The 16,458-nt window shown below is 39.8% G+C and overlaps 1 protein-coding gene across 3 annotated transcripts in view; it reads left to right on the forward strand.

Moving 5' to 3' along the window:
- The window catches only part of LOC129633828 (signal recognition particle subunit SRP54), a 67,733-nt gene extending 51,976 nt beyond the window's left edge, over positions 1 to 15,757 (forward strand). Inside the window, exons 1-6 of one of the 3 annotated variants that reach the window (XM_055555774.1) lie at positions 862 to 1,011; positions 1,109 to 1,229; positions 7,207 to 7,380; positions 14,109 to 14,175; positions 14,760 to 14,857; positions 15,157 to 15,757. In XM_055555774.1, coding sequence (XP_055411749.1) covers positions 1,137 to 1,229; positions 7,207 to 7,380; positions 14,109 to 14,175; positions 14,760 to 14,857; positions 15,157 to 15,363 — 639 coding nt within the window. In that variant the 5' untranslated portion in view covers positions 862 to 1,011; positions 1,109 to 1,136 and the 3' untranslated portion in view covers positions 15,364 to 15,757. The other 2 variants (XM_055555773.1, XM_055555775.1) reach the window with 2 other exon arrangements.
- Positions 15,758 to 16,458: the final 701 nt, after the last annotated feature.

Here is a 16,458-nt window from a genome sequence, read left to right on the forward strand (position 1 = left end):
CAGAAAAAGAATTTTGCATAGGAGAGAAAGGAATAACTAAGATTGTAGCCGTGTTGGGCCTGCAGACACAGAAGATATTGTGGGCCATAACTTTGGGGAGTATTTATGAAATTTGACTGGCTTGAAAATCAAATTCAAAGTATCAAATGAAGCTCCTCTTCATGATCAAAATAGTGTATTTTATTTTTGACCTCTACAAATGGTGAAAATTGCATGAAAATTCTCATACTAAAAAACAATAAAAGACCACTTACCTGGAAATGCTCCAACCACAGTAATGCAATAATGATTGCAATCATAACTTTTTAATTTGGTTGAACACTGGGAAAAACTGTAAAAGTCTGAAATGTTCCCTCTTACACACACACACCCCTAAACAGATAATAAATTATTCCTCACATTTGTTATTGTAAAATAGAAGCTTGTTACTGCCCTTTGCTCTTCTTCAGGTCTCACTTTTTTAGTTACATATAAAATATTTCATATAGGTGGAAACAAAATTCGCCTTCGAGGCTCTTATTTCAAGGTATCTTGGCTAGATCGCCATCCATAAAAGAAATGGAATACGTAGCACGAATCTTTCATTAAAAAATATATTTTCAGCAGTCACATCTCATCACAAGTCTTTGAAGCACACTACGAAGCTGCTCATATTTCAGAAGTACTGAAACCAAAGTCTGGGAATGACTGCCCGGGATGCAGTTGGTGAGCGGCTGCGTGAAGATCCAGAAGTCAGGTTCCCGGTACAGGTACGAGACATGACGTCACTGGTGGTGCCAGGCGGCGAGCTCCGGACCTGGGCCGGGCCGGAAACGCTGCAGCATAACGCCCCGCCCTGCCTCGCCCCGCCCCGCAGTTGTGCAGTCTAGGCCGTTTCTGGCAAGCCCCGGGTGCCGAGCTGGATGGGCGGGGCGCCAGTAGCCCCGCCCCATACAAGCCCCACCCAAGGCCTCCCTGCCCCGCCCCTCCGGCCGAGGCGTGGCGGGGCGCGGCGCTAGGCGGGCCCTGCCGGTGAGTCCCACTTCCTGACCTCTGGCTCGGTCCGCAGCTGGGTGGGGAGGCGGAGGATGGAATTGGGCTTATCGGCCATAACCTTGTATCTCGCCAGCGCCAGCAGTCCTGTGGCGGCGACAACGATGGAGCAGGAGCCAGCGAGCCGTGAGGAGGCACAAGCCGTGAATGCCTCGGGAGCTGCGGCCGCGTCGGCGTTCAGGGAATCGGCACAGCAGGTAGGTGGGGCCGCAGATGGTTGCGACAGCCTCGAGGCTGAGTGAGGCCAGAAAGCCCCGCCTCCTGTCTGCCTAGTCCGCCGCCTGCCCTTTTGGCCTGTCCGGCCTTCCTTCGAGCAGGCCGTCCGCTGGAGGTTCCGTATGGAGCTCTTCTTCACGGTGTCCCTGCCTCTCAGCGTCGGCTGGAGGGAAGGGGCGAACGCCCCTTTAGTCGCGGCGCAGCTGGGCAACGCCTCCGCTGACAGCGCCGCAGACTCCAGGGAGGTCTCGAGTGTCGCGGGGTGAGGTTGCGGCTTCGGGTCTGCGATAGCTAGAAGGAAGGCGTGTACCCGAAAGGCTGTCCTTGGAGTAGCAGGAAGCCAGGTGGCGATGGCTACAGTCACTTCTCAGTCTCTCCTTTTGGGAGCTCCTTACTTGGCATCTGCCCTTTGGTTAGCAGATAGCAGCTAGGTAATATGCGTTTACAGGCTTTTCCCCGGCGTTTAATCCTTATTACTTGTGCACAAGGTGTACGTTTATCCCCATTTCTCCAACGAGATAACTAAGGCCCAGAGCTGCGCTGTCCAATAGACATAATGCTATCTGCATTGTAAGTTGTATTTTCATTTAAAAAGAAACCAGTGAAATTAATTTTGATATTCTATTTAGCCCAGTTTGTAAAAAAAAAAACAAAAACTTGCAATTTAGATGACAGTTACCACTGAGATATTTCATTGTCTCTCTGTGCTAGTCTGAAATCCTTTGTGTATTTCAACACATCTCTTGAACTAGCCACATTTCAAGTGAGTCTTAGCCACACGTGGTTAACTTATGTATTGAATAGCGTAAGTTTAGAGCATTAGGTAAGGTTTGGAGGTCTGTTTTGTTTTGGATTTCGTGTCTAAAATAGTAGTAGTAGGATCTTTGGCCAAGTAAAGCTAATGAAGGAATGGCTTTACCTGAAACCAGCTCGTGTGCTCAGTCGTGAGCCGAGTCATGCTCAGCTCTTTGGGACCCCATGGACTCTAGCCCGGCAGGCTCCTCTCTCCATGGAATTTTCCAGGCAAGAATACTGGGGCGGGTTGCCATCTCCCACTCCAGGGGAGAAACCAGCCCAGGAGTATGCAGTTTTGATGTTAAAAACCCGAGTTGCTTCTGTGTAAAATCTTCCCGTCCTCAGTGAGAGCAGAGTTTTTGAGTGGCTTCATTTTTAAGAATAACTACTTGAATGTAAGACATTTCCCCCAAACTCCAGATTCCTGGAGAATGGTGCCCAAATGTTTGTTCTAATATTATAAGTAGTTTGCATTAAAAAAAAAGTTGTCCAGAGGCTAGACTATATATGGAGTTGTTTTTTCTCCTGCTTAGGAAGGAGGAAGGTAACCTGCAAGAAGGAATTTGAGGGTAACGCTAAATGGTTACAAAGCCACTTGTCATGTTCAGTTGAGTCGAGACCTCTTGTTGACAGGAGGTATACTTGAGCTGACCCTTTTAGTCCACAGTGTTTGATGTGTTTTCCATTTGATTTTTCCTTCTGTTACTGGAATTGTTTCTGTCACGATTTCAGCTTTGAATCTCTCTAGTAGCAAAGTATACATACCTGTACTGATTTACTAGATGAATGTCGGAAGAGAGTCTCTTTGTTGCAACTTAGTACTGTTATGTTATTTTTGCACTCTTGGTTAAAAAATAATAAAATAAATATTCAAACGTAAAGAAGGCCCATAGAGCAAAGAGGAAAAAATCATAGGGATTCCCCCCCATCACCCGTTTCTCACATTCACTTTCACCAAAAGTAACTGTTAGGTTTCTGGTGTATTCTTTCTGGGATTGCCTGTGCATATATAATCTTGTTATACACAAGTGGGTTCATATATACACACAGTTTTCTAACTTTCCCTTTGTGCTTTCTCATGCACATTCCTGTAGCAGAGATGTTTCCGGGAATCCCAGATCTATGCCCAGTTGACCACAGTAAGAGGGGAGAGGCCACTGAGCTGGAGACTTGGGTGGAAGGAGAGCCTGCCATCCTCTGTTTATCAGAACTGAGAAATCCCAAGGGTCATGTCGGGAAGGAAGTAAGAGACAGGAACTTGGGTGTGTGTTTAGAATTAGGCTTCAAACCAGGCCATTCAGCATCTGCTCCAACTAGACTTTTAAGCAGAATCTCAGCTTCAGTATTATTAAAGGAGTTAAAATTTCAGTACTACTTGTTCATTTGTTTTATTAGCACCCCTGCTACCAAGCACGATGTGCCAGGAGCTGTAGGCTAAAGGATATAGCAGTGAAGGATACACATTGTGCCTACTTCCATGTTGCTGATAACCTATCTAGGGAAGATGATGCAGAATAAATTCCAAGTGTAATACATGTTTTTAAGAAGTTCTGGGCACTATGGGAGTATATAGAAAGACAATTGCCGTTGAAAACAGGCCAAAGAAATAAGATAAGCAGATTTAAACAGTACAGTTAACCATGAAAGATAATAAAATGTTAATTGACATTGCAGTTCATAATTTCCTGGTGTTAGAAAATTGTTTTGTCAGATCATTGGCCTTTGTTGAAATGGAGTTTGTGTAGTTGGCAGTGACAATTTTCTTACCAGCAGGTTTATTGTTTATCTGTAAAAATGAAACCGTTGCAATTTCAGAGAATAGCTTTCGTAATTGTTGGAAATTTTGAATCAAATTAGTTTCTGGTTGGTTTTACCTATCAGTATCTCCCTTAACTAACTCCCACCCCACTTCCTTGCCAAGCAGAGGCTGGAATCACATGGCATAGGTTCTTTCACAGATTTTTTTTTTCTACTTGATAATCTGGTTCCTTAAGATGAGGGATTGACAAACTATAGCCTGTGGGCCAGATCCCACCAGCCACTGACTTGTATAAAGTTTTATTGGAACATAGACTATTCATTATGTATTGTCCATGGCTGCTTTTGCAGAGTTCAGTAATTGTGACAGAGATTACATGGCCCTCAGAGCCTAAAATATTTACTATCTCTCCTTTGTGGGAAAGTTTACTCATTCCTGTTTAAGCTGCTATACCTAAAGCTTGGGTTTTACTGTATCAAAAATGAATATTAAAAATTTCAAAGAAAACTTAAATGAAAATCTCTTTAATAAAGATCTTTATATGGAATGTGATGATTAGAATAAATAAACTGCCTTTTGAAATTGCATATTATGTATAGAGTATTACTCAAAGTTCTGTTTGTACTTAACTAACTTTGGCATTAGAATGAAAAACGGTGAATCATGTTTCAGCCTTCCTCTTTGTAGTTTTTTTTAATTTTAATCTTTTTGAAAAAAATACAGCCAAGAGTCAGTTAATGGAGTTAGTAGATAAGTTTATACCAGTTGTTATGACCCAGCCAGAATGTTTTTATTCATTAAAGCTGTCTAAAGAAGACAAAATAGTTAAACCAGTGAGAGACACCCTTTCTCCTTTGCCTGTGTCTTAGAAAAGAAAACTTAAGCCAATGAGAGATTGCTAGAGGGAGAATGAAAAGCTTCTTCAGCTCTGAAGGGGGTGGGGTGGGGTGGAATAAGGCATCATGATGGACTACAAAAGGTCTCAACTCTGTTCATTGATTGGGACTGGTGCTTTAGCATCAGATCCACCCAGTTCATGTGATGACTGGAGATCTAACCCAGCTCCTCTGACTTTTCTTTGCCTATAAAGTCTTGGTCCAAAAGGAGACATTTGTGTCAGGACAAGCATAAACCAAATTTCACGTGAAGGGGGAAAAAATGAGATTGGGTAGGAATGGCTCACCATGCTTAGGGATTGGTGATAGAAGAACGATGGTGTGGGTGAGCCATTTGTTGTCCATCTTATTTATGGATACTATAAAGGGGTGGTTTTTCTTTATTAAGGACTAGGATATATTTGAAACCTCAGGACAGCTAGGGAGAATTGTGGTTTTGTTTTTCAGGTTATTTTATAGGTAGGCCATGTTGTCAAGATTTTTATCTCAGTTTGCTCTATATCAGTTATAGTTGCTGTCAGTGATGTTCACGTGTGTCATGGAACAATGCATGGGTTCTTTGGGTTGGGTATACCTGGATTCAAATCCTGGCCTATGACTAAACTTACCTTTGGAAAGTGAAGGAAAGAGAAGAACCATATCTGTTTTTTAAGAAGGACTTCAGAGGGTTAAAAGGAAATAATTCATAAGAATAAAGTTACTTATACTTGCATAACTGGGCAATTCTAGGCAAGTCCATTATTTTATCAGTGCAACTCCATATCTTTGCAGGTGCAATTCAAAAAACTTTTCTAGGTTTGAACAACAATCATGAGTTTAAATTATGTGTGGCATATCTCCAACTGTAAGAATTCTTATCATCATGCTCAGTCACATATGACTCTTTGCAACCCCGTGGACTGTGACCTGTCCTGAAGTGGGTTGCCATTTCCTCCTCCAGGGAATCTTCTCGATCCAGGGATCAAACTTGTGTCTCCTACATCTCTTGCATTAGCAGATGGAATCCACCTGCCAATGCAGGAAATGTGAGTTTGATCCCTGGGTCGGGAAGCTCCTTTGGAGAAGGAAATGTCAACCCACTCTAGTATTCTTGCCTGGGAAATCCCATGGACAGAAAAGCCTGGCAAGCTGCAGTCCCTGGGGTCACAGAGAATCCTTATAGAGGATGAAATTTTTGAACTCTGGACTCAGTCCTGGACAGTCCCACCAACATGAAGTCTAAGCATGCTAGTCATTTTAGGTTTAGGTTTAAATTTGAACCAGTAATACAGGAACATTCTCATCACAATAAATACAAATAAATCACATCACAAATAAAACAACAACAAAATACACAAAGCATAAAAAGCCCACTTGACCACTCCTTTACCTGTACCTCCTTCCCCATCTTTGTACCTAACCCGAGGGGTAACCAGTGTTGTCAGATTTTTTTTAACAATTACTTGCGCTGTGCTTTTTTGAAATATCCTTATTAAGAAGATACAAGAGAGGCTTTCTTAGGAATTTAAACTTGCGACAAGATGACAAGGAAAAGCTCTTCATCCTCTCCCACAAAATGTGTTTGCTCTAAGTTTTGGAACATTGGCTGTATGTGTGAGGTAAAATGAGTGTTTCTTTAGGAATGAAGTTTGGATATAATTAGAATTCCTTAGACTATTATAGTTTTAAAATTTGTAAAAATATTTTTACTATCAGGAAAACTGTTATCCTGTATATATTAGTGCCTGAGAAGTTTGGAAGTTCTCATATAGAACACTGATGGCCTGCTTTCCAGATTTGGTTTACAAATGAGATTTATTTGACCTGCATGCTGCTTTAAAGTTTTTCAATTTTAATGTCTTTAGTTGGGGCATGCTTTTGTTTAAAGCTCTACTCTTCATCGATAGCAGTATTTACGCATTTTTGGTACCTGCTTGGACCTAAAAGGCATTTGAATTTGGGACTTCCATTTTGAGAAAAGGAGAGGTTCAGAATTAAGCTGAACTGGTTTTGGTTTGCTCACACATAGCTTAACTCAAATCTAAAGACTTACCAGGGTTACCTAATACAAATTATTTTTTTATACTACATATCTAACATATGTATATGTATCTGTATGATTTTCCTTTGATATTACACATTAATTCCTTCATAATTCTTTAAAATTATTGATGTCCAGCATATCTTCATATATTATACAGCATTGGAATTGCTGTGACCTAAAGTGTGCTGCTTGATTTCTAAGCTTTTGACTTAAAAAGTTTAATTGGTTAAGTTTTATTTTTTAACCTTGGTGGTGAGTGTGCAGAGGTTTGCTTTGTTATTCAGTTCATTAAACCCTTCATTTTTGCTGTCAATATTCTTTTATGTGTGTGGCCTGTCTTTTTTTTTTTTAAAACTGTTTATAGACTGGCTTATATTTCTTGATTCTCTAAATAAAGCAACCCCAAATAATCCTTTTTTTGGTTATATGGAAGAAAATTAATCTCACTTGAAACTCTCCTTTTCCTGATTTATTATTGACATTAGATGAGTAATGAAAGAGGCTTTGAAAATGTAGAACTGGGAGTCATAGGAAAAAAGAAGAAAGTCCCAAGGAGAGTCATCCACTTTGTTAGCGGTGAAACGATGGAAGAGTACAGCACAGACGAAGATGAAGTGGACAGCCTGGAGAAGAAGGATGTTCTGCCTCCTGTTGATCCGGTAGGTGTGAGACTGATGAGCCTTTTGTCAGTGGGTTTTGTTCTAGCTGATTTGTTTCCCTTAATCACTGAATGGAAGGAACCATTTGCTGCTGCTGCTGCTGAGTAGCTTCAGTCGTGTCCGACTCTGTGCGACCCCATAGATGGCAGCCCACCAGGCTCCCCCATCCCTGGGATTCTCCAGGCAAGAACACTGGAGTGGGTTGCCATTTCCTTCTCCAATGCATGAGAGTAAAAAGTGAAAGTGAAGTCGCTCAGTCATGTCCGACTCTTAGCGACCCCATGGACTGCAGCCTACCAGGCTCCTCCGTCCATGGGATAGGTTTAAATAAACTATATTCTGGTTATAATATTGTGTTTTGATTTTGGTAGAAAGCAGTATTTTTACACAGCATGGATGGACCTCTTTCCTGTCTTGAGTAATGTGAATGGTTTATTTTTGAGAGTCAGAAGTTTTTTGTTGGCATGGATAGGTTTCTTTCAGATTTACTTCACTAAGCAGAGTGCTTGAATTCCTGTCCCTTTGTATTAAATGTTACATACCGCTGATGGTTGTCACTTCTTTTTTATATCACCTCGTTTTGATTAGGAGTGTATAGTTCTTAACTCTGTGTTCCTCATCAGCTGAACTTAAGAACTTCTAAACTATTAAAGATGTGACTAAAAAATTATGATTAGTTGTACATTTTTAAAAAGGGAATGTTGCCCTTCTAAGTAGTCATTTTGAGAGTTCAGTTGCTGAAATATTTACTGACTTTGTAAAAGGTACTGTTTTAGGTGCTGGTGATACAGCAATGGGCAGTGTAAATTTATGCTCTTACACCAGTAGACACAAGGGTAATAAACAATATATACTGTAATTATCAGACTATGGATAGTTCTATGAAGAAAATAAAGCAGAGTAGCAGAACAGAGAATTATTCATTTAGATTTGGTTTAAAAAGTGTTATTACTAGTTTTTCTTCAGATTTGGTTTTAATAAATAAATTTTAGTTATTAAATCAGATGCAGATTCTCTATTGTAGCAAACATTCAAAGGACTGTAAAACAGTGTACTTTGAAGGCAATTCCAAATGCATGCAGAATACTGTAGAAGTGTTTCCTGCAGTGGTAGAGCTGTTAGGTGGAGTGTTCTATAGGTGTCTGCTAGGTCTGGTTGCTTTATAGTGTTGTTTGTCTTCCGTTGCCTTGTTGATCTGCTGCCTAGTTGCCGTATTCATTATTGAAAATGGAGTGTTGGAGTCTCCAACTGATATTGTTGAATTGTCTATTTCTCCCCTCATTTCTGTCAGTTTCTTTTTCCATCTATTAAAATTTTCATTTCAGTTATTGTACTTTTTCAACACCAGAATTTTCATCTGGTTCTATTATATAATTTCTCTTCACTGATACTCTGTATTTGATGTGACATTGCTATCATACCTTCCTTTATTTCTTTACATGTGTGTGTGTGTGTTTGTGTGTGTGTGAGTCGCTCACTCGTATCCGACTCTTTGTGACCCCATGGACTATATTTCACCAGGCTCCTCTGTCCATGGAATTGTCCAGGCAAGAATACTGGAGCGGGTTGCAATTCCTTTCTCCAGGGGATCTTCCTGACCCAGGAGCCTGCGTCTCCCTCATTGCAGGCAGATTCTTTACCATCTCAGCCACTAGGGAAGCCCTATGGTTTCCTTAATTCTTTGAACATACTCAAAAAGGCTACTTTGAGTTTTTCCTGTTAAGTCCAACATCTGGTCACTCACTAGTAGTTTTGTTGTCTGCTTTTTTTATTTTCTTCCCAGTGTATGGGTCATGCTTTCCTGTCTCTTTGCATGTCTCATACTTTTTTTTTTGAAACTAGACATTTTAGATAATATACTGTAACAACTCTGGGTGGGCCCCTCTCCCTCTTCCCAAATCTCCACTACCCAGAATCTTGATTTTGTTGTAATATTTGCTTGTTTATTTGTCTAGTCAGTTTATGGGTTCTTTTAACAAATTCTGTTTCCTCCTCACTTGCTGTTCTCTGCTTCAAACTAGCTGGTCAACTACAGTTGATCCTGTATCTTGATAGAATCGAAGAATTTCTTCCCAAGTACCTTTTACCAAAATCTTCACTGATTTTGAGAGTACCCTTAAACTTGGACTTTTCCACTTCTGTTGCAGATGAAGTCAGTTCACATGGCAGAAATTAGGAGCAATCTGTGTGATGGCCTGCTTTTCCTCCTGGGCAAAATCTCTTAGGTAGAGCTCCAGAGTTGGGGGGTAGGGATAGGAGTGCATTTCTCTGTGACCCCCCCTACTTTAGGAGCTGAATGCTCAGTTGAGGTTGGGAGCAGAAGGAAGCCTTAGGTCATGGCTCATCTCTTCTGGCATGGAACCACTGGCTAATGAACTGGGGTCGGTGCCCCCGTATTCTCACTTGCACCGTGCTCACGGTAGAGCCTCCCTTGTGTTAGTGGAAGCTGATGGAAGAAGGGAGCCCTCCCCTGTCAACCGCACTCACCTGGGAGTTAGTCTCAGGAATAGATGGCTTCTGGGCAGGTTGAGAAATGCTGATTAATGTCCCATTCTTTCTGGAAAGAAACACCTCCTGTTGGAAGCTGGGGGTGGAAGGAGCCCTGTGCTCTTTCTTAGTTGCACAAGTCTGCAGTGGACTTTACATTTCACTTTGCTGGGAAGGCCTGTGATCTTGGTTCACGTACTGCATACTCTCATTTTCTTATCACATTTTCCTTTATTTTCTTGATTAGTTATTTACTCATTTGTCATATACCCTTAGGACCATTTCCAGAGGCTTTAAATGTTCATTTAAAATAATTTTCACCAGTTTCACTGGGTCGTGGGTTCTCAGGGTTCCTCCCACTCTTTTGCCTGAAGTCCCTATCCATTCTTAAAATTGTAAGTTACCCTCTATGTAGCATGTTGTCATTGGAATTTATTTGAATTCTTATGCCTAAACTAAGACAAGAAACCTAGGTGATAAGAAACCTGTCTGTGTTTCCTTCACCGGAAGGCAGCGTGCTTAATCTTAATCCAAGCTGGCTTTCAGGTCTGGCCAGTCGTGGAGTAGTCACCTTGGGGTGGCCAGGACTGGACCCCCACTGCGCTTCCTGTTGTTCCCGTACCTCGACCGCTGTAAACAGTGCTGCAGTGAACATGAGAGTGGAAATACCTCTTTGAGATTCTAATTTCAGTTCTTTTGGGTACTACCCAGAAGTGGGATTGCTAGATCATATGGTATTTCTATTTTTAAGTTTCTGAGCAACCCTCCACACTGTTTTCCATAATGGCTACACCATTTTGCATTCACACCAATAGCAACTAAGGGTTCCAGTTTCTCTGCATTCCTCACCAACATTTGTTATCTTTTTTAGCAAAGTACCAATTATCCTCTCAGGTGTTAATCACTGAAGGCAGATCTAGCTTCACTTAATGTGAAGAGCAGATTGTCCATTTTCTGTTTGTTTCTGCTGCTGCTAAGTCCCTTCAGTCATGTCCAACTCTGTGTGACCCCATAGATGGCAGCCCACCAGGCTCCCCCGTCCCCAGGATTCTCCGGGCAAGAACACTGGAGTAGGTTGCCATTTCCTTTTCCATCTGTTTGTTTCTAATGCATCATAAATCTGAGAACAAAGAAATTTGGAAAAGGTATTGGTATGTTTATATAGAAGATTTGTAGAACTGACCCAGTTAAAGATAAGCCCAGATATTTTAAATAAAGATTTAAGAATAATACTCCTGGCATATGGTACCTGATAGAAAGTAAGAAATGGAGACCTAGGTCTTTTTACAATTTTCCTTAGATTTTTTACCTTAGATGTGTCTTAAGAACAGACATATTTCCAGTAATTCCTTTAACCCGTGGTAGTTTTGTTTAGGGTTCCTCAAATATGCATATATATGTGTATTTAACTATACACATTAAAAACTTTGATTATGCACATAATTGCTACCTATATAAATGGATTGATGCCTTTCATAATATAGTCAGAACTAAAAATTATCTGGGCTCAGTTTGCCTATCAAATTTTAAGAAAGGAAAAGGATGTGGGACTTCCCTGGTGGTCCAGTGGTTAGGACTCCACCCTTCCACTACAAGGGGTATGGGTTCAATCCCTGGCTGGGGAACTAAGATCCTGCATGATGCAAGGCATGGCCAAAATAATACAAATAAATAAATGAAAAGGAAAAGGACAGTATACTGTAATGGGGGTACAAGGGAATGGACAGTCTCATATATTCCTGGTGAATATTTATTGGTAGATTTTCTGTTGTGAAGTTTTACATTGTGAAGGGCGAGCTTTCCAAATTATTATATTTTGGGCCTAGTTTTTCTGCCTGTAGAAATAGAAGCATTTAAGAAATATGCTTAATATTTTCAGTATAGTAAATGGGAAAACCAGCAGGATAGAAAAAGTGTAATAATGTTGTAAAACACATGTATGCTTAGGTTTAAAATTTTTTTTTAATTTTAATTAATTTTTGACTGTGCTGAGTCTTTGTTGCTGCATGTGGGCTGTCTCTAGTTGCTAAGAGCGGGGGCTACTCTCTAATTGCAGCGCTCAGGCTTCTCATTGCGCAGAGCACAGGCTCTAGGCATGCAGGCTTCAGAAGTTGAGACACACAGGCTTAGTTGCTCTGATGCATGTGGGATCTTCCTGGTCCAGGGATTGAACCTGCCGTGTCCCTGCATGGGCAGGCAGATTCTTAACCACCGGATCACCAGGAAAGTCCCCAAATAGCAAGGCTTAATAGTTCACTATTAAGGAAGCGATAAATAATTATTCAGGAAGAAATAGATACTTAAATTTTTGAAGAAATGAATGAATCTACTAGAGTTTGCACCCATAACCTGGAAGTCTGGAAGACTCTAGGTCTTTACCAGTTCCCCTGTTAACTGGGACAGTGGTGGCAGTGGTGATGCTGGTAGTGACGGCAGCGTCCCAGTAGCCTCGAGGTCAGTGTCTGAACAAAACGCCCCACTCATTCATTCTGTAGAATTTTGTGTGATAATGGTAGATGGTTTTCAGGAATCCTTATCCAGTGTCTTAGCTCTGGAACAGGTTTGACCCATTGGTGTTATAGTCTGGACATTAGCAATTATTTTCTGTAGAAACAACCTCAAGAGAATTGGTCCAGTGGGAGATACGTACTTTCCTTCAAAATCTTGCTGAATCTTTTTCTAAGTAATTTCTTAGCCCTATCACTTACTATGTGTTATAGAAATTAGTTCCATTCCCTTTATTTCTGCACTGTCCCACTTGCTGTAAGACATACGTAAACACTAGTGTTAGAGCATATTAAACAGAGCCCCTGAACTAACCCTTATCCCACATGAGAAATGCCTTCTGCTCTGAATACGGAAGATATAGCAGATTTGATCAGGGAGCCAGAAATATACAGTACTTTCTTGAATGTATTTGTTTGCTTGGACATCCATTCTCCTGTGAAGAGAGACAAAGGAGGTAGCTTTCTTGTGTGTCCTTTCAAAAATAGTATCACCTACTCTTCATTTTGTTTCCTCCTCTGCTTTAGCCTGTCTGCCCAGTCTTATAAATATCCTTTTAAAATAATATTTGAAATATATGATGTTATTTTTTAAGGTAATTTGCATGAGAACTTGATTAGACACATAGTGTCCACTCAAAATGACTTGAAAGCCCTCAGGTGAAAATTTTTCCTTAACCAGGAAGAAAGGAAATAACACTGAAATTGGCAACCTTGTCAGCTTCGGATATCAGGAAAGGATGATACTTCCATTTCACCAACAGAAAAGAAGCAGTTTCTAGTGTTTGTGGTTTTCAGTCTTACAGATATTCTTGTATTTGGTTTTTTAATGCCCTTGTAATCATCAACATATCTTATCTAAGAAGATTATGGATTAAGGTTTATCTTTTTCTTCTCTCTGAGAAACCAATATGGAAACAATTACTAATGTATTTGATAGAGCCTATGCTCTATACTGTGTTTTCTTTTCATAAACAAAAATATTGGTATATTGAAGCATGCTCCTGTGACCAGTTTCCTCCATAGAGGCAAACTGTCATCCATGTGTCAAGCTTTATAGAAGTATTCTATGGAATTACAGCACCAAGGTTAACTATGAGGTGTGTAGTGTGGATGGCAGTCTGCCAGTGTTTCTAGCCTGCCAGTTATATGTTAAACTTTTCTTGGGTTGCATGGTCTAGTCCCTTTTTAATCCTTAAATTAACAAAAAACTCATCTTGCCACTTACTGGTTACTTATTTTCTTACACTGAAAGTTCATTTGATATGCCCTCACTTATCCTTAATTTCTCTGAACCTCAGTTCACCACTAAACCAGAAGTGTGTTGTATGTATGATTCCTTAGATCCCTTTCAGTTGACTGTATACACACTCTGATGTGTTTCTGAACAATGAAGACAGAAAAAAAAAAGCAGCAAGACAGGAGAAAGGAAGGCTCTGGGTTATCAGTTCGTAAATAATCAAGGTTGTGACTTACCAACTCCATTTCAGTGACTGCCACTTTTTTGGGTTATTCCATGGACTTAAGGTGATGGTAGTTGTATGGGTGAATGTTAAATGTCTTTGTGACATTCTGTCTACAAAGCTTTTAATTTTTTTTTTATTGGATTGTAGCCTATTTGTTATACTATCTATAGAATATTCTATGTACCCACCAAGTATTTGACTGCTTCATCCTGGCCTAAATATATAGAATAAATTTAAGTATTAAGGTTCCTAACCTAACCTCTTGTTGCAGACAAAACTTACCTGGGGCCCCTACTTATGGTTTCACATGCTTCGTGCTGCCACATCCACCCTCTCAGGTATTGCTTTTTTGTTTGAATGTTGTATAACCAGTATCATATATTCCCAGAACAGGAACTTGGCCAAGTAGGGTGTTTCAGAAATGAAGGAGAAACAATGGGGAGTTTAGTCACGCCCTTCTCAGCAGCTAGCTAGCTACCACTGGAGATACTAGTCTAACTTATACTTCACCTTAACACATTCTTTAGCTTCTGGATGTGCTTTGAAGAAAAAATGACTGAAAAACAGCTATACTCATTTAGATACAGTTTTCATGTTTGTGAACATGCACAGAAAAGGTCTGTTAGCAGTTATTTTTCTGTTGTGCCATTTCGTTCCCTGACATTGTTCTCATTCTATTTGGCTGCTTATTTATTCCCAGCAGTGTTATTGGGAGCCCAGAAGGAGCCACTAGTGTTTCTTGGGGAAATCAAGGAAGATACACAGATAAGATGTACTGAATGTTGATAATCTCTCCGAGGGCAGGGACTGTAAATTTTGTATTCCTTCAGTGCTTTGCACATAGAAAGGGCTCAAGAAATGTACATGGAATTATGTAAACCATTTGACTTTTGTATTTTTTTTATAACTTTTATATTTTTAGTTTGTGACTTTCTTGGAGAGAAGATTGCATCTGTTTTGGGCATCAGCACCCCAAAATACCAGTATGCAATTGATGAGTATTACCGGATGAAGAAGGAGGTGTGTCTCCTTTTTACATTTTCTTGATTCAGTTTCATTTGTTGTGGACTGAATGGGTTGCATAATGAAGACGTGTATCCTCTAGCTGTCCCAGAGATAGCCTCCTAACACTAGGCACTTCATTCTAGTCATTCTTTATCAGATTAGCATACATTGTAGAATTTTGTAATATTTAGATTTTCCTAGGATTGATGTGCACAATTAAGCTAGATTTCATTGTGCTGGGTACTGAAAGTGGGAGAAAAATACTGTTCCATTTGGACATTTATGTTTCAACTATTCTTGTTACTTCTTTTTAGGAAGAAGAAGAAGAAGAAGAAAATAGGATGTCAGAAGAAGCAGAAAGACAATACCAACAAAATAAGCTGCAGGCTGATTCCGTTGTTCAGTCCGATCAACCAGAAACACTGGCATCCAGTTCATTTGTGAATCTCAATTTTGAAATGGAGGGAGATTGTGAAGTAATTACAGAAAGCAAACAAAATCCAGTCTCTGTCCCTCTGTAGAATGAAATGACTATCAGACTTCTAAGGTAGTTTTTATACCAGAAACTTTCACATTCTCTATTCAATGGGTCTTGGGACTTAATACAATTATTTATATTTTAAATTATTATCAAGAAAGGGAAGAATATTTCTTTATTCTTAAACTCTATCTAGCAAAAGCCAGATTTGAAATTTGGATCTTTGTATTGTGCTTTTACTGTGTCAAATTAGTGCTTTGGTTTTAAAATGATCTTTAAAAAAGGTAAGGACATTCTAGAGCCTTAACCACCAACTAGGAAGAGTTAAATTATCAACCTTGTCTTTGTGTAAGAAAAAAAATGGGTAAGTTGCTGATGAAGACTAACTGGAGCTGATATTTGTGGTCTTGGATTAAAATGAGGATTTTTGCCCTAGATTTTCTCATGTTATGTCTTATATTTATATATCTAACCATTCATTTCATACTAAGGATGGTTTACTGAGTGTAATAAAAGGAGCACGAAAGAAGCATTTTGAATTTTCTTTCCTTGAGAATTAACTTTATTTCATGGGAAGGTGATTGAGTTTATAACACCAAATATTAAGATGGGTTTCCATTTTTAATGAAGGTTATTTAATCTTACTTTCTCTTTCAGTAGTTATTCAGATTTAAATAGCTAAGTTTGAACACTAGTTATGGGATAAATTTATTAATGTATTTGTATTCAAATAGTAATACCTAGTGATTATCCACATAGCATCCTGGTTATGTCAGTTATTCAATCCTGAATGCCTCCTCTGGGTCACGTGGTTGCAGGGTGATATTGGGGGACAAATGAAGACAACCCTCCAGGCATTCACTGTTAAATATTGTACAAGGTGCAGTGGTGGCATAATGAAATGAACAGTCATTAACCACTTTGAAGTAGCAACAGTGGATAGTGTGCTTGACCTGGTTGACCATCCCTGTACCCACTGTGCCATTAGCAGACCTAAATGTATAATATGAAACTAATTTTGAAAATATTCCTGTATGCGTTCAGAATCTTATGAGTTATCTGTATGACTTTGATTTGTAACTTAATGTAAGGAGAAATGTATATTTTAGATATGGGGCTGCTACAAACCAATTCACAA

This window comes from Bubalus kerabau, chromosome 19, assembly GCF_029407905.1.
Source record: "Bubalus kerabau isolate K-KA32 ecotype Philippines breed swamp buffalo chromosome 19, PCC_UOA_SB_1v2, whole genome shotgun sequence".
In the NCBI taxonomy this organism is placed as follows: domain Eukaryota; kingdom Metazoa; phylum Chordata; class Mammalia; order Artiodactyla; family Bovidae; genus Bubalus; species Bubalus kerabau.